Source organism: Mycena indigotica (genome assembly GCF_014461135.1).
Source record: "Mycena indigotica strain 171206Taipei chromosome Unknown Mind.scaff0007, whole genome shotgun sequence".
NCBI lineage: Eukaryota > Fungi > Basidiomycota > Agaricomycetes > Agaricales > Mycenaceae > Mycena > Mycena indigotica.
The window spans coordinates 4,288,326-4,310,706 of record NW_023503006.1 but is presented as its reverse complement, the minus strand read 5'-3'; the positions used below and the strand labels follow the sequence as shown (position 1 = coordinate 4,310,706).

Below are 22,381 nucleotides of genomic sequence, written 5' to 3'. Positions count from 1 at the left end.
ATACAAATTGACCGATGACGATAAACCTGCTCGCTTCGTTTCACGGGATCCCGTCCAATTATTCTTGGATCGTTCCCACTGACTCCATCGTCATCGACATCATCGTGAATGTCTAGTCAACAGCCACAGCTTTGCTTGCGTGCCGTTCTCTGCCGTCTGGACGTATTAGCCGCTCGTTGTATATCAAAACTGGTGGAGGAAGAACAACGGATAGCTTGTCCATAACCTACCATGACCACAGCGCTGAAGAACGTCCTGGAGCCTGTAGGTGGGTGCTCTCCGGTTTCAAGATGAACCATATGAACAAAGAGGAACAGTGATCATTCTCATTTTCGCTGTTGGAGTCGTCGTGAATCGTCGACGACCGTTCAGCAGTCTGTGGTCATACCTTTCTGCCTCTGATGCCGAGACACCTCTCCTCCACGCAAACACCAACCACCCAGCGCGTCATGCCATACCAATTCCTGACAACACGTGTTTCAGACAACGGCACACGAGCAGGCTGCTGGCCTTGTTCCCGTTTACGATCGAGATTTTTTACTGGCTGCTCACCTACTGGCCCTACCAACTTCTGCGGGCCGCCTCTGCCGTGTTCATAAATGCCGATCCTCAGCGAAAAGCAGCCACGATTATCCTCGCCCAGGCACACGCCTCGGAAATCATGGCAATTGAGAGCAGATTAGGTGTTGCCATCGAGCTCCAATTCCAGCGGTTCGTTCTCCGGTGCCACCCGATGCTGATGGGGTTCTTAAAGCAGCTTTATCTGGCCCACATAGCCATTGGAATCGCCTTTCTGGCCTATGGGTTCACGTACTTTCCTCGGCGCCGCTTCACGGCTGTCCGGCGCACTATTGCCCTCGACAATCTCCTCGCATTTCCCATATTGTCATTCTGGCGGTGTGCCCCGCCGCGACTTATGCCGCGGACCGTCGGCTTCGTTGATGTTATCCACGCAGGCAGCGAGACCAGTGCATGGGCCAATAATCGCTTCCAGTTGACACTCGCTGCGATGCCCAGCCTCCATTTCGGCACATCGGTCCTTCTGGCGACCAGTATTGTTCTGTATGGACGACACCAGTGGCTGCGAATCCTTGCCCCCTTATATCCCATGCTGATGGGCTTGAGCGTTGTCGCAACCGCCAACCACTGGGTGCTAGACTGCGTCGTTGGGGTATGTGTGGTAGCCGCAGGGAGCTACTTCAATCGCGTGCTTCTCGGAATGCGGCCAGTGGAGGAGTGGATTTTCTGGTTATGCCAAACGGAGCGCCCACAATACCGGGAAGACGGGAAAGGCTGGTCAGTATGAAAGGAACGAAATGTATATTGTTGGCTACAAATGGTGCTGCTACCGGTCTACCTCGCTGCAGCAAGTTAGAGAGAACACATAGGTTCACAAAGGGGAACATACCCGAACACAAGATCCTGTTGAATTGATTATTGGATGAGCTTGGGTCATAAGTCAGGACGTACCATAGTGCCAATGATAGCGACAGCATCCGCGAGGAAATGCTAGGAAGGTTGAGAAAGTTGCGAAAAGCGGGGGGAAATCGTCATACGTCTGGACAAATCAGCAAATCATCGAGAAAAATAGAACTAAAGACTCACGTCTCATCATGAAGTCCGAGCCAGCCAGATGAGCAAAGCCAGGTGCTCGGATGGCGCAGCGGTACGGTCGGTTGGATCCGTCGCTAAGAGCAGATGAATTTCACAGCGCGCACGACAGATAGACCACATACGACACAAGGTAGACTGCCATCTCGCCTTTCGGTGCCTCGATGGCGCTGTAGGTTTCGCCGGGAGGGACGCTATATCCTTCACTGAAGATCTTGAAATGGTGAATCAAGCTTTCCATGCTCTCCTTCATCGAAGCACGTGGCGGGGGCACCAACTTATGGTCGTCAACCTTGATGGCGCCAGCCGGCATTTTGTTGAGACACTGGCTAATAATGTTGAGCGATTCTCGCATCTCTTGGACGCGGCAGAGGTAGCGGTCATAGCAGTCGCCGTTCTGACCGACGGGAATATCGAATTCCACCTCGTCATAGGCGTCGTATCCCAGAACCTTTCGCAAATCCCACTTGATACCGCTCCCACGAACCATAACACCGCTGAAGCCGTAACCGCGAGCGTCCTCAGCGGTCACAACACCAACACCGACAGTTCGCTCTTTCCAGATTCGGTTGGCAGTGACGACTTCCTCAATCTCGTCGATGCGGGAGCCAAATTGCGTTGCCCACATGAAGATGTCGTTTAGTAGGCCATGGGGAAGATCGAATGCGACACCACCCGGCCGAACGTAGGCGCTATGCAGTCGGGCGCCAGAAACACGCTCATAAAATTCCATCAGCTTTTCGCGCTCTTCGAAGCCCCAGAGGAACGGTGTCAGCGCGCCAACGTCCATAGCGTGGGTGAGAACAGCCATGAGATCTAGCAGGAGGTGAGACGAGATATAAGGCTTCTCTGTATCGACACACGGTTCAGGATTCGGGTTATCTCGCCAAACAACGTTCGTATCCATTTCGCACGGGCGGGGACTTCGATGTTGAGCAGCTTTTCAACCGCAAGAGAGTAGCAGAGCTCATTTGTCACTAACGACCGTCAGAAAGAGAGCCAAATGACGGGAGGAGAACGACGCACTCATCGAGACGTAGTCGAGACGGTCGAAATACGGCAATGCTTGAATATAGGTCTTGTATTCGATGAGTTTTTCTGTTCCACGATGAAGAAGGCCAATATGCGGGTCCGCTCTAAGAATTTCTTCGCCATTGAGCTCTAAAATCATCCGAAGCACGCCATGGGCAGCGGGATGTTGGGGGCTGGGAAGGTCAAGCTCTGTCTGGAACCCTACACATCATCACATACCCAAAGTTGACTGGAATAGAGTATCAGAGCGGAAACACGGAAACAGGGCCTGCTCACCAGTAAAATGACGCAGTTTGTTGTCCGTGCTGGTATGGCCGGTTTCTTTCAGAATGTCCTGCGCGGTCATTCCACGATAGTCCTCCACGGGAACATGAGAGTCGGGGTCAGGGATGACATGGTAGTTCCCTGTTGTCGCCAGCGAGCGACTGGCTAGACGCCGTAGGGGGCGCGTCGCCAGCGAGCGGCGGAGTAAAAACATCAGTCAACCGCTTGTCACACGTCTTGCTGACTCTTTCCTTTCTCCAAAACTTGGTCAGTATATCTTCCATTCTATTCTTTCCGGGATGTGTACTGTAATTTGCGTTCGATTGGTGGTTGCTTCATACCAAAGGGACCGCCCGCCAGCGGTCCTGGGGCAACTACTATGAGACAACTATCATTTCTATCTGAACTTCAACTCTTCTGCTAATATTCGGTTTTGCTGACTCTGTCCCCAGTATTTTCTTTGTAATAGATGTACGTCTGAATTGTTTATAGTAGCGTTTCTGAAACGTTGTAGTCCATTATACCATGTCCGAGCCCGTCTCTGCGTCTGCTGAGGTCGTCAACCCAACCCCACCCGCTTCAGAGCCCAACATATTCAAGGTCTACAAGCCTTCTGCGTCAGCCTCTCGTCCCCTTCGTAAGCTTGGATCCATTCCATGAAACTTCATGCGATTTCCTCAGCTCCGTTATCCGATGAGGACCTGACTCCTACTGCCGCCGACCTTAAAGCCGCGCAGAATTCTCTGTCAGCTCGAACCCAAGCATTGGTCGATGCGCCCCTCCAGCTTCGCGCAGTCCGCGAGGCAGAACAGAAAGCCAAGAGGGACAGATGGCCAAATGTGTGCAATCCACTCTCTCTTTGTGATTCACCAGCTCAACGCTGCCAAGACCACAATACGGATCCGTTTCGCAGATGGAACCCAGCTAGAGAAGGTCTTCCCGTCGAACAGCAAGATTCGAGCCATCTATGCATTCGTGCGGGGTTCGTTGAGGGAGGATGGACAGCAAACCAAGTTCGTGCTATGTATGCTGCTTTTGCTCTCGTTCCATCCAAAAGCTCACTCCTACGCAAAGACCAGCCGCCCAAACGAGACCTCAAGGTCTCTGACACAGCCGTCCGCGACTTGTCGTTGGCGGAGCTCAATCTTGCGCCAGCGTCGGTCCTTCTCCTTCGTTTCGAAGATGCCACACGTCCAGATGAAGTCAGGAAGCTCAATGGTCTGCATTCCTTTGATTTCGCGATAGAAAAGAATAACCTTTTTCAGCTTCTGGTGCTTCGGCCCCTCTTTCCTCTGAGGTCCTTGCACAAGCTATCGATCTACCCACTCCTCCTTCTGCGCTGACTCCAGTTACTCCCGCAACTTCAACTCTGGCTGAAGAGGCAAAGAATGTTTTACAAAACATGGAAAAGAAGATGCCGAAATGGTTGAAGATTGGGGGCAGTGCGTGTTTTCCCCTTTTCCTTGTGGCGAAGGTAAACAATTTCTTGCAGAAAAGTAAAAGGGACCCGACAATGCATTGTTCTGGATTACCGTTACCTACGCTACTTGTGTTACAGATATGGTAATGAAATGAGTGGATGCGTGGGGGAAACGAATGGCAAATGAGGCTACGACTCATAAAAGCGACAAACAGAGAGAAAGAAAGAAAGATAAATCCCGCCGATAGGTTATGTATGTCAACAAAGAAGAAAAAGGAATCACATCACCACACACTTGCAACACCCCGCTCCCTCGTCTTCTTCTGGTGGCGGAAGCCTACCGCCGTTCTGCTCCAGTTTGGCCGCTTCTGCTGAAAGATCGATCTGCGATGGGCCACGGTAATCAGAGAAAGGTGCGGGGCTGGCGGTGCGAGGAGGGTCGACGAGATGCGGCTTTAACCGAGCCTGGGGTCCAACTGGCGTCTTCTCATGCTCTGACAGTGGCGAAAGCGGGTTCCCGAAAGCACCTTGTGGTGATTGGGATTCATCGTCCTTCGCCTCGACTGGCATCGGTCGGCCAAACTCATCCATCGCAATCGCCCCATCCTCACGTGGCGGCCTGTACTTGGTGTGATCCCAACCAAACGTGCCGGCAGCCTGCAAAACATATGTTAGCTTGGCAAAAGAGGCATCTCAAAACACGCACTGGCGCTATGGGTTGTTCTTCTCGCCTTGGCTTTGGACTTCCATCCGCGCTATAGTACCCATCTAACCCTTTCTTCCTCGCAACCACAGGTAAGACAACGTCATCCCATCTTCCAGTTGACGGGGCAAGAGGTTGTGTCCATGTTGGAATCGCATTCGACATATCTTCGTCGCCATCACCAGGGGAAGGGTAATTAGCGACGCTTCGTCGATTATCATCTGGTTTCGTGCGCTGAGGTTTGGTCGCTTTGGGTTTACTAGTTCTTGGTGTTGAGTTTGGCGTCCCACCACGAGGTTTCTTGGAGCTTGAAGCAGATGACGGAGACGCAGTAGCTGCACGTTTCGAGGGGTTTTGAAGTTGCCTCGAGCTTTGAGAGAGCGAAGAGTTTGGAAATGTGGGTGGCTCGCTCGCTCCGCGCACTAGGGCAGGGGGTGGTGATGTCGCCTGCCTAGAAGGTTGGGTCGGCGTCGTGCTTCGTTCACGGTCATGACCATACACGTCGCCATCCGACATCTCTACATCAGTTAGAGGCCCTTCGTCAAGCACCCGACCAACCCCGTTGACATGCTCTTCATCAAGATATAAGCTTTCCCGCTTATCCAATACCGCCGCGCTCTCCGACCTCTTCCGCCTTCGAGGATACGAGTCGTTGGCAGTCGCAGCGGCTAATGCTTGCTTCTGCTTCAGAGTATGACCATAGTTGGCGATTTCAAGCATCTCTTGCCGCTTCCCCATCTTGAGCTCGCCAACGCCACCATTTCGAGAGACTTCCCCTCGATACCAGTGCTCAAATGGTCGTTCTTCTGATTCGTTAGACGGACGAGGCGGAGCTTCGTCGTGTGAATTCGCAGAACCGGGTCCAGGCATGAAGGGTGGTTGTTCATTAAGTAGTCCGGAAGTCTGGCGCTGTATCGCGGGAATGTGAATAGTATCTTGCGAAGGCTCCCTCGTGAGTGTCGGCGGAGAGAGTAAGCGACCGTTTAGCATCGGGGAGTCGGGGGTGGGAGACTGCAGTCCGGTCGTGCCATTGCGTGTTGTGGCCTTCGGGATACGGGTTGGCCTGGATTTGGAGGGAAGGTCGGATAATTTGGGTTGTGAATAGGTTCTGGCACGTTTGGAGGACGCGCTGGCCTGACTCTTTGCGGTTTCAGTTGAAGTGCGCTGGGTGTAAGAAGGTCTCGGTGGCTGGTCGACGTCTTCAAGGGAGGAGATAGAAACTGCGGCGGATATGCGCTTAGACAAAACCCGACTCTCGCCTTGTAGCCCTACATACGCGTTAGAATATACACTAAAATGTGAAAATTCAAGTGGGCACTTTTCCGCAGGGCTGGTACGACTTCTTCATCCCAGGATGGACCAGGTGCTGGGCGAGCAGACTGGGTGAGAGCCATGCTGGGAGCGAAAATGGACCCAGCCTTGGCTAAGAGAGGAAGGAAAGAGAAGCCCAAATGGCGTTGATGGTGGCAAAAGACGACGACCTGTCACACAAGTTTCGACTTATCACAAACGACGACGGTCAGCAAGCAAGCAACAGATTTATCGTGTTTGTTGCATCCATAAACTACCTGCAGTATACTCCCCTCGTCCCATCATAATATTGGGGAAGCCATGACCCTCGGACGCCGAAGCAGACCAGAACTCAGGAACGAAAATCTTTTCGAGTTCGAATTAGCCGCGGTCTGCATATAATCTTTATTATTTGCATCCTCCGACGTGGTTCGCGTCTGGCTTGGAAATCATGACCCGCCAACACGTGAACCTTCGTCATATGGGTGTTACCATCGACAGAGACACACGAACATCCCGACAAATCAACACTCATCTTAGATCCTCTCGAGGCTGCTGTGCCGCCATTGCATCTCGCGAAAAGTGTCCTACAACGTGCTAATTTAGCCCTTTCACCTCCCGCAACCAGCAATGCCGACAGCGAAGCCTAGGTTACACTTGAAACAAGTCATCCTTCGCGTCGGGCCAAACCCCGCGCAATTCTGATACCACGAGATACTTCCCCCACGGGGTCACAGGACTCGTGTCGCAATTTCTTCTTCTTCGATGTTACTTCGATGCGGCAATCTTTAGGTATAAAAGCCTGGATAAAATCTTAGAGACGCGTCAACCAACAATGCGTCTCACCCAGCTTGTTGCGACTATCTTGTCGGCAGCCACTCTCGCCGCCTCGGTCGATTGGAAAGCGACACCTTTCAATCCCTCTGCGATCCCTCTTGCTGTACGCTCGCCGTATCTCAACACATGGTAAAATATATTCTGTCGACCGTAATACTGACACGCACTCATCTTCATCAGGCTGGCTCAAGGAGGAAACGGCCGCGCTCTTAGTTCCACTTGGCCATCCTTTTGGACCGGACAGGCATGTCCCCGTGAATGAATAAGTTTTGTTGGCTCAATGCGCTTGTAGACGATGGCTTGGACAGGTCTCGCCAAAATTGATGGTATCAACTACAGTTGGTTGGGCACACCTGCGGTCGATGGGGTGACCTACACCAGAGCCACTCAGAAGTCGGTGACTGTGAGTTGAGGTTCTTTTCCCCTCCGACATCGTAACCTGATTTCGTTCAGATCACGGCCACCCAAAGTATCTTCGTACTCTCTGCTGGTCCCGTCGATCTTACCGTGACTTTCTTGAGCCCCGTCGAGGTTTGTAATCTACAGCTCGCATTAGGACCTATCTCATTTCCCACATAGCCTAATGACCTGGTCAAACAATCTTTCCCCTTCTCTTACGTCTCCGTTGTCGCTGCCTCAACAGATGGCGCATCCCACAAGGTTTCTATCTATTGCGACATCAGTGGTGAATGGAACTCTGGCGCGAACACTTGGACAATCAACTGGGAGACCACCAAGGGTGATATCCTTACACACCGAGTGCAAACAGCAGCCCAAGCTCAATACGAAGAGATCAACGATGTCACCCAGTGTAATTGTTCCCACCCGCAATCGCATGCAACTAACCATTTTAACAGACGGTTCCATCTACTGGTCCACAGTGAACGTAATTCATTCATCTCGAGTTCCAGCAATATATCTCATGTGTCTAGTCTGCGGGCACGACAACACAAACCGGCCCTGATCGTCAAGTTCGCGAAGAATTCCTCAAGAACGGAAAGCTTACCAATGCCCTCGATAAGACTTTCCGCCAAATTTAGTATGTTGTGTTGTCCACCCATAATTCAGCGTATTTACACCCATGCTGACGCATTGTCTGAAGCAATTCCTGGCCTGTGTTTGCGCATGCTCATGACCTCGGTTCCGTCTCTTCCACCGCGACAAAGCCTAAACTGTTCACAATTGGACATGTCCGTAATCCTTCTATCCAGTACATCGTCGCCGGTGGATCTTATCAAGACCGTTCTCCGTACTTCTTCACGAAGTTCCCGACCGTTGCCGCCGCCGTGAGTGCTATTTTGATTCCTTTGAGCATTCCTCACCGATCATCTCAGTTGACCTCATTCGTCAACGATTTCTCCGCCGCGCTCACCCGTGCCAATGCCTTCGATGCCAAAGTTCAGGCCGACGCATCTAAGATCTCTGCCGACTATGCTGGTGTCGTCGCCCTTTCTATCCGTCAAGCTCTTGCTACCATCGAGATCACAACCTCCAAGACTGCCTTCGGAACTTACGACCCGAACGATGTCATTGTATTCATGAAAGAAATTTCCAGCAACGGGGTACTCATACATTGACAATTCAGCCCTTGTATGCTGCTGACTTAAATCCAGAACATGAACACCGTCGACGTTATCTTCCCTGCCTGGCCAGTTTTGCTCTACGTCAATCCCGCGCTTGGAAAATATTTGCTTGAAGGTGTTTTGCGTTATCAGGCGACCGGCCAGTACCCGTACGACTGATTGCTTGTTCCGGTCTACGTACTCACAGCTATCATAGGAACAAATGGAGCATCCACGACATTGGCGGAAACTTCCCCAAAGCTATCGGCCATAACGACGGTGGAGATGAAGCAATGCCAGTAGAAGGTTTTTCGATTCCATTTCGCCCTCCCTTTGTCGAGACTGAATTTGTCTCCAGAAAGTGGCAACATGATCATTATGGCGCTGAGCTATGCCCAAAAAACCGGAGATCTCTCTCATATCAAAAAATACGTACGTCTATTCCTCTTCCTATGGGGGATATGGTCTGAGCGCCATCAAACTTGCAGATTGGTGAGAACAGCCGCAACAGTTGAACGTTAACAAACGTTGGATCTAGCCTTATTCGACCAATTTGCTCAGTTCTTGGTCAGCGACAGTCTTATTCCTGCCAACCAAATCAGCACCGATGACTTCGCTGGCCCGCTTGCCAATCAGACTAACTTGGCCATCAAAGGTAGTCGCTTCCCAAAATATCTACGCGACGGACTCAAATCTGGGTTTACTCAGGAATCATTGGGATTGGTGCCATGGGAGAGATCCATAAACTGCTCAAGAACAACGCCCAAAGCGCCAACTACTCGTCCATTGCTGCCTCTTACGTTCCCCAGTGGCAGAAACTTGCCACCGCAGCTAGTGGAGACCATCTGACGCTTGCTTACGGACAAGACAATACGTATGTCACTTCGAGGTTGGAGTTGCTATTTCTTACTCGATGCAGTTGGGGCCTCACATACAACCTCTTCGCTGACAAACTCCTCAAGTTGAACCTCTTCCCTCAATCCGTCTACGACATGCGTACGGTTACATTCAGTCCTCTTGTTTCCGTCTTACTTATACCATAAACAGAAACTGCGTGGTACACTTCTCATACCAGTAAATCGCAAACTTATCGTGCTCGATAACTCTGACTGGTCTTTGCAGATGCTTTTGGTGTCCAGCTCGATACGCGCCACACCTATACGAAGACTGATTGGGAAATCTGGACGGCGACTTGGGTCACTAGCACTGCACTGCGCGACACCCTCATTGGTGCGGTCAAAAGCTTCGTCTCGGACGGCAAATTTGATGGTGGGCAAGCCCTTGATGCTGAACTTGGACGATGAGACTGACGCCATCTGTAGGGCCGTTCTCCGACTGGTATGACACTGTCAGTGGGAACCAGGTTGGCTTCCGTGCCCGTCCAGTTGTCGGCGGGCATTTGGCTTTCCTTATTATGTAGTGTCGCTTGTAAGTAGCTAGGGTATAGAATTGAAAAGTCGAAGTCAAGGTGAAATTGGGATAAGGATGGGTTATCTTCCTGTGCGCTTAGTTACGAATACACAACTAGGCCATGCATGGTAACAAGACAAACAAAGTCGCGCTCAGTTTGGCCGTGTTCCCAAAGCCGATAACATATATATATGGAGGTACAGTAGTGATAGATAGTATGGTAATCTAAGTACGTACGCATAAAGTAGATTATCTGTGTTGGTTGATAATACGAGGACAAGAATGCGACTAATCTCGTTTCTTCGAAGGATCAAGGTTTTGCTTCTTGAGCTATATTCCGTCTATGTAAGCCATGCATTGAAGGAGGAGGCACAACATACTATCACCTCCGCGACCTAACCATGTGTATAAATAATGGGCAGCAGAAGACAAGCAAGTACCACACCGTAGCAAGGTCAGTCCTGTACAATTTACATTCCATTTCGACTTTGGTGACTTTGATGGACGTATTAGGAAAGACTTGCACGTGCCTGCATCCTTCTTGTTCATAACCATCATGTCATTCCCAACCGAAAACGAAACATCAGCACAAGAGGCACAACCCGCTAGTAGGAGGTATAAACTTCGACGCGACGTTCGTCTCTTCGCTGTTGGATTTGTCATGGAGCGGGATGAAATGGTCGAGCTCGGCAAACGCGCGCTATCTCCCGAGTATATCAAAGGCTATCTCTCCCACGTCGAACGGGCATTCCAATTTGACCTCGACGAACACTCCTTCGAGGCCCTCCCCATCACCATCGACGGTTCTCGCCCCGGGTATGTGATGGCACTCCATTTCTATCCCTGGGTCCTCCCCAGCACCGGCATACCCGCCCCAAAGCCAATTGGCCGACATTCCACAAAAGCAGTTGGACGCGTGGCAAGAACATTATGGCAAATATGCACCCGACGGCCGCACGTATCCGCTCAAAACGATTCCATATCCGCCTAACATGGGCATGATACACTTCTTGGGCGCCTACGTTAATGACCTTGTGCACAAGTATCAGCTTTTGGAGTTCTTCGTGCCTAGTGATCAGCATTGTATGTCTTACTCTGTTCTAAGGCTCAAACTGATGTTTTATATCAGCTTGACGGGTGGAGGTGAGGAGGTGAACCGTGTTAGCCAGGAAGTTTGGGATAAATCGCAGGCTGTCGGTGTACAATTGGTGGATGACAACAAGGCGTCGTCGCGTCGCCGTATTTTTGAGCATTAGTTGTGAGCTGGTCTAGGTCCATCGTGTAAAGCTGTGTGTGTGGTGAATTCTTGAATTATTTTTCTTCTCTCTTCTCCTTCGATGTCACTTTTTGTCATCAGTAGCCAATGGAAACGCGTCAATCAAAAGTCAATTCGCCTGACTCACGCGACTTTGTGCTTGACCATGGCTTTCGCACCATTGCGTCCCCCAGACCAGTCGCCAGTCAAAGTAGATCCAAATTTCACTCTACCGCAAGCAGATGGCTTTACCGTGCGTGGCACAATATCCTCCCAGTCCCTCGCTTCATTTGAAACTTGCCCAGTCCCCCACCTTCCGCCTTCTCAATAAACAGTCTCGTGTCACTCTTTCTCCCGAGCCCTTGGCTCCCTCGAGAGGACCTTTGCAACTACCCACGCGAATGGAGGCTGGTTCGCAGCCTCAACCTCCAATGGTCTGTGGACAAAATCTCGTCGTTTTAATTCCAATTCCAATTCTTCTTTCCAGGTCTTATCGTCTCTCCATTGAAAAAGCTGAAGGAAGCATTCAAGACAGGTGGCGATGGAATTTTCCAACCCGATATCATTTTGCCCTGTAATCCCGTCGCAACCGCTTTTGCTTGTAATGCTACGCGCTTTCTGGCCCGACTAAAAGACGGCCAGGTTGTCATCTATGACACTGGGGCTTTGTTCTTGTCCTCTACACCATCAAGCCCACTTCAAGTGTATCAGGCTTCCTCGGGTCTACCTTTACAGATATTACCCAATCCCTGCAATGACGGAGATCTTGCTCAACTCGTGGCTATTGTAAGGATGGACGGCACAGTCGAAATGTTGGATGCCCAAATGCAAACTAAGGGAGCATGGCGCGCAACAGATGCTGATAACTTACCTGTCGCTGGTATGTTCTATGTGCTTTTTTGTTACCTTCGTCAAATTCTCATGACCATCAGCATCTTGGTCTCCAAAGGGGAAACAACTCGCAGTTGGCTTGCGATCCGGCGATATTCTTACATTTGGATTCAATAACGCGGCGCCCCTCCAACACATCCCCCCCTACAGCCAGCCCGCCTCTTGTTTCTCTCGATTGGCTTGGTCCCGCATTCACATTTCGCACTAGCTATTTTTCCAACCAGCCTGCCCATCACATCGTATCCTTAAACCACCAGTCAAACATCACAACTGTCGTGCAACTCGCTCACCCATTCCCCTCGCCTGAACGAACTCCCAACTCCCGAGTCTTAATTTTATACCCCGTTGGGATTTTGAGGCTTCTGGTGGTCCCGAGACTACACTGATGGTAGTTGGCGATAATTCGTCGACCGATCTTGAAGTTCACGGCTCTGCGGGGTCTGCGTGGTTCCAACAGTCGCAGGAAAATCCGCTCACAGTGCCCCTGGACAAGAACGACGAAGATACTTACCTTCTATGCCTCGAGTCGGACTCGACCGATGAAATGCCCATCATGTTGGCATATCTCAATGATGGCACAGTCCAGGCATGGTATATCACCCATCCCGACTCTAAGCCATACAATGGACTGATTCAACCTCCTCAACCCGCGGCGCCGAGTCCCTTCTCACAAACAACATCTGTCTTGGGGCAGTCATCTTTCGGGCAAAGTTCCGCTCATGCCTCGCCATTTGGACAGAATTCCGCACCGGTTTTCCCCAGCAATCCGTCGCCTTTCGGAGGAAGCTCCTCCTCAAGCACCGTTGCTTCGCAACCTGTAGCGCCACCCATGTCCGCCACCCCCTCAATTTCGATGGGAGATAATACGGGCCCTTCTTTTGGTGGTTTGTCCCTGGGCGCATCGAGCTCAGACAGCAAACCAAAATCCACCACGGGAGGTTTATTCGGAGGTTTTAATTCTTCGCCCAGTCCCCTTCCACTGCTCTCAAATCATCCAGCCAACCAACCAGCAAATCCAGCCCCTTCAAAATTCTCAGATCCGAGTTTGGTCAAGCCTGCCGCCGGGTTTGGTGCATTCGGTGGCGCATCCACCGGTGCCTTCAGCAATCCACAACTTCCGTCCTCGAATGCATGCACTGGGGGTGCTTTTGGCGGGAATACGACCACAAAAGATTCAATGCCAGCATCATCCTCATTTGGCAAATCTGGCTTTGGACAACCTGCTTTTGGACAACCTGCTTTTGGACAACCCGCCTTTGGGCAACCCGCCTTTGGACAGCCCGCCTTCGAACAAACGAGTTTTGGCTCTAAACCGGCCTCAACTCTTGGGGCACCTGCCTCTGGTGGGTTTGGTGCTTTTGCTGTGACGGGCACATCTGGTTTCACGTCTACTCCGACACCATCTTCGCCGTCTCCAAATGTCGCGCCATTCCCCTCTCCAGCCCAATCTGGCTTTGGTGCTCCTGCGTCAGTAAACAGTGCCTTTGGCGCCAACCACAAGCGTATTTGTCCCACTTGTCTCCCTCTCCAGCTCAATTTGCCTTTGGTGGGACGCCAACCACAAGTGTGTTTGGTAAAGCCTCCACCCCTTCGACCCTAGCCTCCGCATTTTCTACATGGACGACCAGTACTAGTTCAGTCTCCGGACCATCTTCGCCGTCACCAACCCCAGCTTCAACTAATGATAGTCCTTCGCCGTTGAAATTTACCAATAGCACCCCTTCGCCGCCAACTACTGGGGCATTCAGTAACTTGAAAACCGCAACCACGGGATTCAAACCTGCCGAAGGCTTCGGCGCTTTTGGTAATAGCATGCCAGCGTCGTCGCCTTTCTATCAACCGGCTTCTCCTGTGGTATCTGCGTTCGACGTCTAATCCTTTGACGCCAGTCTCTGAAAAGCTGGCTTTCGGAGCCACATCTGCGTTGGGTACTCCGAAATCCGCTTTTGGACCAATATCAGCGTCGTCATCCTCTTCTGTCAGTGCATTCAGCGCATTTGCGCCATCGGGTGGTAATTTTACTCCGGCCGGAACACGTTTTCAATCTGCTAAAAGCCGCCGACGAACAGAGCATTGACTCGCCCTGTAAGATCTCAGTAGCTGACTTGTCCTCTGTACTCATCCAGATTACAGCTCCAGCCACGACTGTCCAACCACGATCGTCATTTGGTTCATTGTCACTGGGCTCAGAAGGGGGCTTCTTTGTTGGAAGCAGAAGCGGACGGCGTGGATGGTGCAGAAGATAGTCAAGACGAGCCACCGGATGATGATGGCTTTTTGTCGGAGAGCTTTGGCTTCGGAAGATGATGATGATGCTTATTCGCGATCGCCTTCACCAACTACTGTGCCATTACCGCCTTCCCGCTCCCCTTCGTCGACTCCCAACGCTGACGCGCTCAAGCCACATCCTTCATCATCGACGCAGTCGGACGGTGATGAATCAGATTCTTCAGAAGAATCTCGTCTCTCTACTATCCGAGAAGAAAGCGAAACGCCGCCAGAAACGCCGCCAGGAAGTCCCGAAAAGAAACCAACACCACCATCTGCCCCACTTGCTGCACCAGTTCCTATCACACCGTCTCTTGGAATTGGTTTGGGTAGGTCACAAGACCTACCAAGAGTTCACCTCTCGCCGCTGCACCTATGTCCAGGGATGAAGCCGAAAAACTGACTCCTAAGACGCGGCCCGCTTCTCCTAAACTACCGTTCGGTGTTCTTCCTCCACAGCCAAGACACCGGATACAACGCCCAAGCCTTCACGCCCAAAGACACCTCCACCTCCACCTTCAGCCTTATCCTTTGCCTCAACCCCAGCTCCAACATTGCGGGAAACCACAAAATCCCCTTCAGAAGGTCTGCCGCTTCCTACCTTCCCCGAACTCAGTAGCCCAATACTATCTACTCCAAGTCCATCACCAACCGGCCCCAGTAGTTTCTTCGTAGGCCGATTGCAAAAACTCCCGAACCATCGGCAATATCAACACCAATTAAGGGAACTCCGTCTATGCCCTTCATTTCAGTACCACCGCCACCAACAGTCGTTCCATCTCGAGCTGAGCTTTCGACAATGGAGGAAGGAATGCAGAAGGAATGTGCATTGCTGTTCGCGGCAATGGCTAGAGGACTCGAGGATGTAAGTGGTCTTAACTGTGCTGGTTAATCTGCTCATTTTTTACAGTTCAAAATACTTGCGCAGACCGCAAGTCAGAAGCGAGTTGAGTTGGTCAGCACGACCTTCTGATACAGGTGAACAGTCTAAATGGTCACTTCGTCTCCAGACGAAGGCTCAATGGGAGAAACGCATTCGAGATTTGGAAAACAACCTGTTGAAAGGTATGTGACCTATGAAAAATGTATCTAGTCTTCTGATCTATATCGCAGCGGGGACATGACGAGAGGAGGTTGGGAGGTTCCTGAAAGCCCAGCATGACAAGGACTTTGCCAAAATGTTAAAAGCACGCTCTTTGGGACCCGAACATCTCGAAACCCAGACTCATTTGCGGAGAACTGTGCGGGTTAGTTGCTTCTTTAGGTCCGTAAAAGCCTTAGTGATGCATTGTCAGGCTGTCCAAGATCGGGTTCAAAAGCTCGAATCACATTTGCACGAGCACAAGAAACGACTGAGCAGGGCTGATAGCGGAAAGCCTGGGCTACGGTGTGTACTATAATTTTCTGACTTGTTTGTACATTGAACTTCTAAAGTGCTCCGACCTTGGACACTTTGAATCGCACATTCCGAAACATGGATATGGCTCTCGACAAGCAATCACATGACGTAGAGAAACTACATACCCGAATTAACAAGCTCAACCTGGCCAATCCACACACCAATGGTTCCAGTGGCCGCGACAAGAGATTACCGGATCCTGTTGGTCGGCAACGACCGCTGAATGTCATGCCCGATGTCGCAATACCGACTGCTGCTGCCCTCAATGCGGAACGCTCGGCTCACAAATTGAAACGAGCATTGTTGGGCATCAGGAAACAACCACTCCTCAACACGCAAGCTGCATCCGCAACCCCACCGCCACTCAGTTTCCAAACACCACAACGAGGTTTCCCGATCCAATTTGGACTTGACCCAGTCACGCCTATGATGGGCTTTGATTTCCCGGAGCCCTGGCCATTCGCCTGCGACACCATCGCCGCCACGTTTGACTGGGGACCGTTACCGACATCAGCCCATGAACGGCGCGGCGCTCATTGGACATTTGATGCCGCTGGATATGTCGATTCGTCAAGGCCTGCGACAGCTTTTCACCTCAGAAGTTGTCATAAAAGCCCCGACTTTCTCAGGTTCGATGCCATTCTCGTGTCGAAGCACATCATCGACTTGTCATTATCGAGGGCCTCCACACCTACCTCTCCATTGACCCATGGGTTGAGGCTCCCGATGTGTTGGACGAACGCTGGTTTCTCCGTGTTGATGAGGCAGAAGCGTGTCGGGGACTTGTGAAGCGCCATGTCGAAACTGGGGTGTGTCGGGATGCAACAGAAGCAAAACAAAGGGCAGAAGGAAACGATTTGCCCAGTGAGTATTGTGTTTGCTAACCGCTGCAGAATTAGATGGTCGCTTCATCGTCAAGAATATGCTCAAGCCGACAAAATATATCGACAGCATTCAAGACTCTGTCATGGCGCGAGAGCTAGAATCGCAATGAAGACTGCATCGCTTATCGTGTACTCCTTGAAGTCTCCTTCCTATTCGGTATGGTACATAGGATAATGTGACACGGCCCCTCGAATTTTTTTCTGCTTGAATCAAGGTTGCATCAAACGCGACATTTGCGGCACAAAAAATGTGTGACAGTGTAAATTTAAATTTCTCTGGAAAACCCTGGACCCACCCTGCCAAGAGCAGCCGCTCGACGCGAGACCCGCTGCGTGGACTAGCCTTCCCCCCTTTTTTTTTTTCAATTTTTTCATGTGCATCTTCTTTTGCACTTAGTTGCAGCACCAGCCGCGTCGTCCAGGGTTTTCCAGCCCCCGCTGCCATGGGCTGCCGCTCGCCGCGGGTCATATTCCAGAGATTGATCTCTAACGACCACAAGTACCGCTTATCCCTGTCTTTTTTCTCGGCAGGCATGTTAACATTGAGATAAAAGTATTCATGCATTATACACATATCCGTGCTATTTTCAAGATTCTGCCTCGTAAGCCCAACACAAACCATAGTCCTGCCACGTCAACTGGACTTCTCGGACAAAGCTGCACATTTCTTCATGGACTGCTTTGTGATATACTGGGCACCAAGTCCTATTGTTCAGCAAAATTGGGTCCAGCATCTTGCTTTCCGATTTGTAGCGGAAAAGGGCAATTTCCAAGCCCCTATCACGAAGCACGAAAAGCACAAAAACCGCATTTTAGGCGAGTCTTGTTTACCAAACGTCTGCGCATAACGTGTCAGTTGTTCAATGGCCAAATCTTGGTTTCGTAGTTTGCTTTCCCCCATAACAACCGGCACCTCAACGGCAATGTTTGCTACATCGAATGCTGAGAGTCCAGGATACCTCTCAGGAATGCGTGGGTTAGTTTCCTCGAAGAGTCCTTGGAAAATGACGGAGATATCTGGTCTTTGCAGACCCGAAGGGGTTGAATCAACCAAACGATAGGTCTTGTCCAGACGAGCATCTTTGATTTGACTTGATGGCAGACCGAAACCGCGTGGTGGGCTCGACTGAGCTGGACTGTCAGGCAAAATAGGAAAGTCCTGTATACAGTATGTTCAATTGAGTCTCTGTAGGACTGGAGGAGACAAGACTGACCAATTCTTCTTGATAAATATATTGACTTCCATGCTCTCCCAACATCGACCACTCGGCCTGAATATTCATTGCATCCTCGGACACTTCAGCCCGATAGGTGTGTTGAGGCTGAATTAGGAACTGATGTGACATTGGGAAATAATGGCTCAGAAAGGCCGCGGCAAGCCGGTCAACCATTGACTCGTATGTGATACTAGGCTCAGTCGGAGGCCTGGACGTGTAACATACGCGTAAGAAATACGCGGGGAGAAGAGTCGGGATGTGGAGTGGATTGGGGTGCAACTCATATCTGAGCGATGGCGTGAACGTTAAAGTGGTTGCATGCAGCCGCCGCCGCTCCTTGTCTTGTTTTTCGAGGTCTTGAGCCAACTGTTTTGACGCTGTCAGTGGCTAGCAAATTACATGATCGAGGTCAATATTTCACCTTCGTTGCAAGTCCGGCAATTTCAGCGGCCGAACTAGCGGCCGAACTCGTCAGCGTTTCAACGTTCATAGCAAGTTTCTAAAGTGTGACGATCCCTGTGACACTACACACACGGACTTGAACCACCATCTCCCCTATTTTACATGATTTAAGGTGGGCCGACAAGCGGCGTAGCACAAACTGACTAGAAATACTGTAACATCAGTTGAATATTGAGCCTTAAATACATGGTGACCAGTGACTATTGAAGCTCAATCAGTAAGAGTGACTTGAAATACTTATAATTATAATTATAATACTTACACTGATTGCAAACAAGTAGCAATTGGACCTCAATGTGCTCAGATCTGAAACTACCCTAAAATGGGGCTCATGGAGATCTTATTTTATTCAAGAGGGATATTATTTTATTTTAAAGCATTAAATCATGGAGTTTATCATTAATAAGATATCATCTCAGAGTAAATGTAGCTTTAGGTCTATGAGCAAGTCTGCAGCAACAGTGCTATTATTACTGCTTAATTTATTCTCAGAAACAATATTTTTTGCAGGATTCAGACTTAAAATTTCAGGGCCTGGACAAGCTGGAGAGTCGGTCCGAATGCACCTGTTGACATGGGAAAATGTGACACGGCATGCACTGATGCGGTGGTGGTGACAATCACCGCCATTCTCAGAGGTGTATTAGCACAAACTAAAGTCAGTTTGTGAACCAACAATGCGATGCTGCCAGTTGGGTCCGAGTCGTGGCAAGGACATCGGAGCCCAGCTCCGACAAGTGTCAAGAATGAGGAGTCAGGCCTTCAAGACATACGTACCTACGTAGCGTCATACTCTTCGTCTGGGTCCGGTTGGCCACTGACTGCTGCTAGAGCACAAAGGTGGCATGGACTCGGAGGAGTCGGAGTTCGGCGCTCAGGTGTTGCCCCAGAGCCCACAGAGCCCAAGAGCAATTATCCTGTCTCGTTGTTGTCGACTGTGTGGTCCGACATGTAGACAGACGGAAGGATTTACGTTCGAAAGTGGTACAGCTAACTCAGAGAGTCAGAGACTCTCCGAGACTGCGCCAAAGTGTAAGGGTCAAGGGTACCGTAGATCATCAACTGGTGACATCGGGTCACACATGTCACATAGGGTAGGGTGGGTCACCAGGCAGACACCCCAACTCTAAGCATCAACGCCCGTTTCATCACAATCATCACGCATAACGTCAAATTTTCTAACAACAGTCGCGTAACGTTGCGTAATTAACGTTGCGTAATTACAAGGAACAAACTAGATCCAGATTCCAGATCTTGTCAATGGCGCCTCATCTAAGTTATCGTTTTTCCGCTCCCTTCCGACTCCCTTCTCCCAGACTTAAGGCCGAACACCCATGCAAGCCTTAGACTATTTATCACGACACACTGTACTTAGCTTAAATATCAATACCAAAAAGAAGCGGACCTTATTGTTCCAAGTCGTTGCCTCGAAGATACCTTTGGATTGCTCCTGAAAAGATCTAAAAGATTTCAGGATATCCTTCACATGCTAACAATTGGGAAATCTTCAAAGATTCTGTCAAAGAGAACTGGCGCCCTGAAAATATCTCAGGATATTTCTGGCGCCAGAGAATCTTCAAAGATCTCACGGATTGCTGACAGTGTGAAGGATATCTTGTAGTCATGTAAGCACGTCATCACTTCGTCTTCTTCTCCTCCCATGTTGCGTGACATGCCACAAATGGCCCTGGCAAATGGCTGACTCTAGTGCAGTATCATCTCTGCTGTGCGGGTCTCTCAGAGGCACCGAGCCCAAATTGGTTCTGCTATGCACAATGCTGCATGAATGTCAATGGGCACAGTTGCAAAAAGCAAAATACTGAGTGTTAATTTGTAAAATGTGTCTCAATTCAACTGAATTTTATGATGATAAATAATTTCCTTTTTAGAAAGTCATATGGCTTAGTTATGCTTATGTAAATAGGGTAGGGAGGGTCTGCCGATGCTTAGTTCACTTTTTCGACCTGATGTCTCAAATTTTTTTTGTGCGGTACCCTTGGTAAGGGTAACCCCGGAGGCCTGAGATCAAGGTCCTAGCAGGGGAGGATCCAAAGCGTGAACATTGGTAAGCAAATACAAATGAAGCTGACCTAGCAGGGGAGGATCCAAAGAGAAGAAACTCTAAGGGTCTGCCTGCTAGGGAGCTGACTATATACTGCTTGTCCGTAGCTGCTGCTGTCGGGCACAGAAGGCCTGGGCAGTGTCGCAGGCAAGGTCCCAGGGCGACCGTTGGGAGGGCATTGACGGATCGGGCGATTGTGCGCGCGCACGAGATGGAGGGCCAGACCGGAGTCGGAACCGGAATCAGAATCGTCTCCGAGGGGCCGAAAGGGAGGTTCCCCTGACATCACCCCCTTTGAATGCGGCGTCCCGACGCATAGACCGGAATGGAATCGAGTCGAAGGTTGCAGAGGCGATGTACCGTGGCTTGCCAGGGTACTTACGATAGAACTCCGCAATTTTCTCCAGGGTGAAGACGCGGTCGAAGCGGACCTACTGGTCAGGCGACGCATCGTAGCCTTTCCATCTGACGAAGGAATTCAGCTGTTTATACCTCACCCTTGCGTCCAAGATTTCCTCTACTTCCCACTCCGGGACTCCGTCCTCAAGGTCTGGATGGGGCTGGTCGTAGCCGGAGCATCCGTTGAAGGGGTCGTCCTGAGCGAGCTCAAGCTTGACGACGGGGAAGACCGGGTGGAGCTTTGAGTAGCACGGAGGGAGGTCGAGCTTGTAGGCGCCTTTGCTGATCTCCGCAACTATCTTGAACGGTCCGAGGCGGCGGTGGGAGAAGTTCTCCGAGGGGCGGGTCGTCCTGATGTCAGAGGCATCCAGCTAAACACGGTCGCCAACCTTAAACTCCGGAGACGGAGTGCGTCTCCGGTCGTAGTAGCACTTGTACCCCTCTTTGGCCTTAGTGAGCGCGGCCTTCGCTTTGGCAACACCAGTGGCAATCCGGTCGCGGAACTCGTTCACTGACTCCATGGCGGAATGGACTCCGGGTTCGAAGCCCATGCGTGGGAGTCATCCCGTGTCCGTCATGAAGGGGACTTGTTGCGTGGAGGAGTGAACATGGTTGTTGTAGGCGAACTCCGCGGCCGGAATCAGCTCGTCCCAGTCGTCCTGCTGATAGTTGGTGAAGATCCGCAGGTACTGCTCTAACTCCTGGTTGACGCGCTCCATCTGGCCATCCGTCAGTGGGTGATACGCGGTAGACGTGGCAGGTTTGATGCCGATTAGACGCCAAAGTTCTCAGGTAAAGTCCGCGATGAACTGCAAGCCGCGGTCGGAGACGTACTTTTCCGGAGTCCCGTGGTGCCGCCAGACATTCCGGTAGTAGAGGCGGGCGGCTCCTACTGTGTCGACCGTGGTGTGGCACTCCGAGAAGTGAGCACACTTCCCAAGGGTGTCGACGACGACCATAATCGCGTTGTACCCATGGGCCTACGGAAGCTTGACGATGAAGTTGACGGAGACGGTATGCCAGTGCTCCGGGGGCGTTTCCGTCAGGTGTAGCTCTCCGTGGGGCAGTCTCCAGAGTGCCTTGATGCGACAGCACAGGTTGCAAGTCGCAACGTACCGGCCAATATGGCGAGACATCTGAGGCCACCAGTAGTTCCGGGAGACCAACTCCAAGGTCTTGAAGCGACCGGCGTGTCCGGCGACTCAAATGTTGTGGCAGAGCTCGATGATACGTCTCCGCAGGTCCTTGTCCTTTGGGTACAACAATCTTCCCACAAAAGTGGAGAAGACCACCAGAGACGGCCCACTCGTCGGGAACGCGAGGAGCGGGGGCCTCGAGCTTGACCTTGGACCTTAAGGAGTTGCCGGGCCGCTAATGCAACAGGCTCCTCCAGGTCAGGCTCACCGGACAGGGCG

The 22,381-nt window shown here is 51.0% G+C and overlaps 9 protein-coding genes across 9 annotated transcripts; 7 read left to right on the top strand and 2 right to left on the bottom strand.

Moving 5' to 3' along the window:
- Positions 1–231: 231 nt before the first annotated feature.
- Positions 232–1,306, top strand: MIND_00893300 (Integral membrane protein; the record flags this gene model as incomplete). Its single annotated transcript, XM_037365581.1, has 2 exons — positions 232–268; positions 318–1,306. 2 exons carry the CDS (start codon positions 232–234, stop codon positions 1,304–1,306), a joined length of 1,026 nt encoding a protein of 341 aa, XP_037218823.1.
- A 244-nt stretch (positions 1,307–1,550) lies between these two features.
- MIND_00893200 (NADH dehydrogenase I D subunit) lies at positions 1,551–3,121 on the bottom strand (the record flags this gene model as incomplete). Its single annotated transcript, XM_037365580.1, has 7 exons — positions 1,551–1,558; positions 1,606–1,688; positions 1,737–2,427; positions 2,475–2,588; positions 2,638–2,816; positions 2,863–2,872; positions 2,920–3,121. The coding sequence occupies 7 exons, from the start codon at positions 3,119–3,121 to the stop codon at positions 1,551–1,553; spliced, it is 1,287 nt and encodes a 428-aa protein (XP_037218822.1).
- MIND_00893100 (UBX domain-containing protein) lies at positions 3,014–4,407 on the top strand (the record flags this gene model as incomplete). Its single annotated transcript, XM_037365579.1, has 9 exons — positions 3,014–3,050; positions 3,086–3,174; positions 3,360–3,378; positions 3,422–3,544; positions 3,589–3,746; positions 3,796–3,931; positions 3,982–4,125; positions 4,173–4,349; positions 4,400–4,407. The coding sequence occupies 9 exons, from the start codon at positions 3,014–3,016 to the stop codon at positions 4,405–4,407; spliced, it is 891 nt and encodes a 296-aa protein (XP_037218821.1).
- A 199-nt stretch (positions 4,408–4,606) lies between these two features.
- On the bottom strand, positions 4,607–6,424 carry MIND_00893000 (uncharacterized protein; the record flags this gene model as incomplete). The annotated part of the gene is made up of 3 exons (XM_037365578.1): positions 4,607–4,984; positions 5,034–6,298; positions 6,349–6,424. 3 exons carry the CDS (start codon positions 6,422–6,424, stop codon positions 4,607–4,609), a joined length of 1,719 nt encoding a protein of 572 aa, XP_037218820.1.
- A 731-nt stretch (positions 6,425–7,155) lies between these two features.
- MIND_00892900 (uncharacterized protein) lies at positions 7,156–10,139 on the top strand (the record flags this gene model as incomplete). The annotated part of the gene is made up of 18 exons (XM_037365577.1): positions 7,156–7,286; positions 7,338–7,411; positions 7,466–7,560; positions 7,611–7,688; positions 7,737–7,968; positions 8,015–8,043; positions 8,090–8,196; positions 8,260–8,443; positions 8,492–8,719; positions 8,771–8,889; positions 8,937–9,025; positions 9,078–9,155; positions 9,258–9,374; positions 9,428–9,593; positions 9,639–9,715; positions 9,767–9,793; positions 9,842–9,988; positions 10,042–10,139. 18 exons carry the CDS (start codon positions 7,156–7,158, stop codon positions 10,137–10,139), a joined length of 2,076 nt encoding a protein of 691 aa, XP_037218819.1.
- A 1,411-nt stretch (positions 10,140–11,550) lies between these two features.
- Positions 11,551–12,483, top strand: MIND_00892800 (uncharacterized protein; the record flags this gene model as incomplete). The annotated part of the gene is made up of 4 exons (XM_037365576.1): positions 11,551–11,637; positions 11,690–11,795; positions 11,872–12,264; positions 12,317–12,483. The coding sequence occupies 4 exons, from the start codon at positions 11,551–11,553 to the stop codon at positions 12,481–12,483; spliced, it is 753 nt and encodes a 250-aa protein (XP_037218818.1).
- A 177-nt stretch (positions 12,484–12,660) lies between these two features.
- On the top strand, positions 12,661–13,875 carry MIND_00892700 (uncharacterized protein; the record flags this gene model as incomplete). Its single annotated transcript, XM_037365575.1, has 1 exon — positions 12,661–13,875. One exon carries the CDS (start codon positions 12,661–12,663, stop codon positions 13,873–13,875), a length of 1,215 nt encoding a protein of 404 aa, XP_037218817.1.
- A 663-nt stretch (positions 13,876–14,538) lies between these two features.
- On the top strand, positions 14,539–15,667 carry MIND_00892600 (uncharacterized protein; the record flags this gene model as incomplete). Its single annotated transcript, XM_037365574.1, has 6 exons — positions 14,539–14,872; positions 15,003–15,214; positions 15,268–15,408; positions 15,454–15,478; positions 15,522–15,608; positions 15,657–15,667. 6 exons carry the CDS (start codon positions 14,539–14,541, stop codon positions 15,665–15,667), a joined length of 810 nt encoding a protein of 269 aa, XP_037218816.1.
- Positions 15,668–15,721: 54 nt separating this feature from the next.
- On the top strand, positions 15,722–16,936 carry MIND_00892500 (uncharacterized protein; the record flags this gene model as incomplete). Its single annotated transcript, XM_037365573.1, has 5 exons — positions 15,722–15,790; positions 15,839–15,930; positions 15,978–16,503; positions 16,572–16,806; positions 16,842–16,936. 5 exons carry the CDS (start codon positions 15,722–15,724, stop codon positions 16,934–16,936), a joined length of 1,017 nt encoding a protein of 338 aa, XP_037218815.1.
- Positions 16,937–22,381: the final 5,445 nt, after the last annotated feature.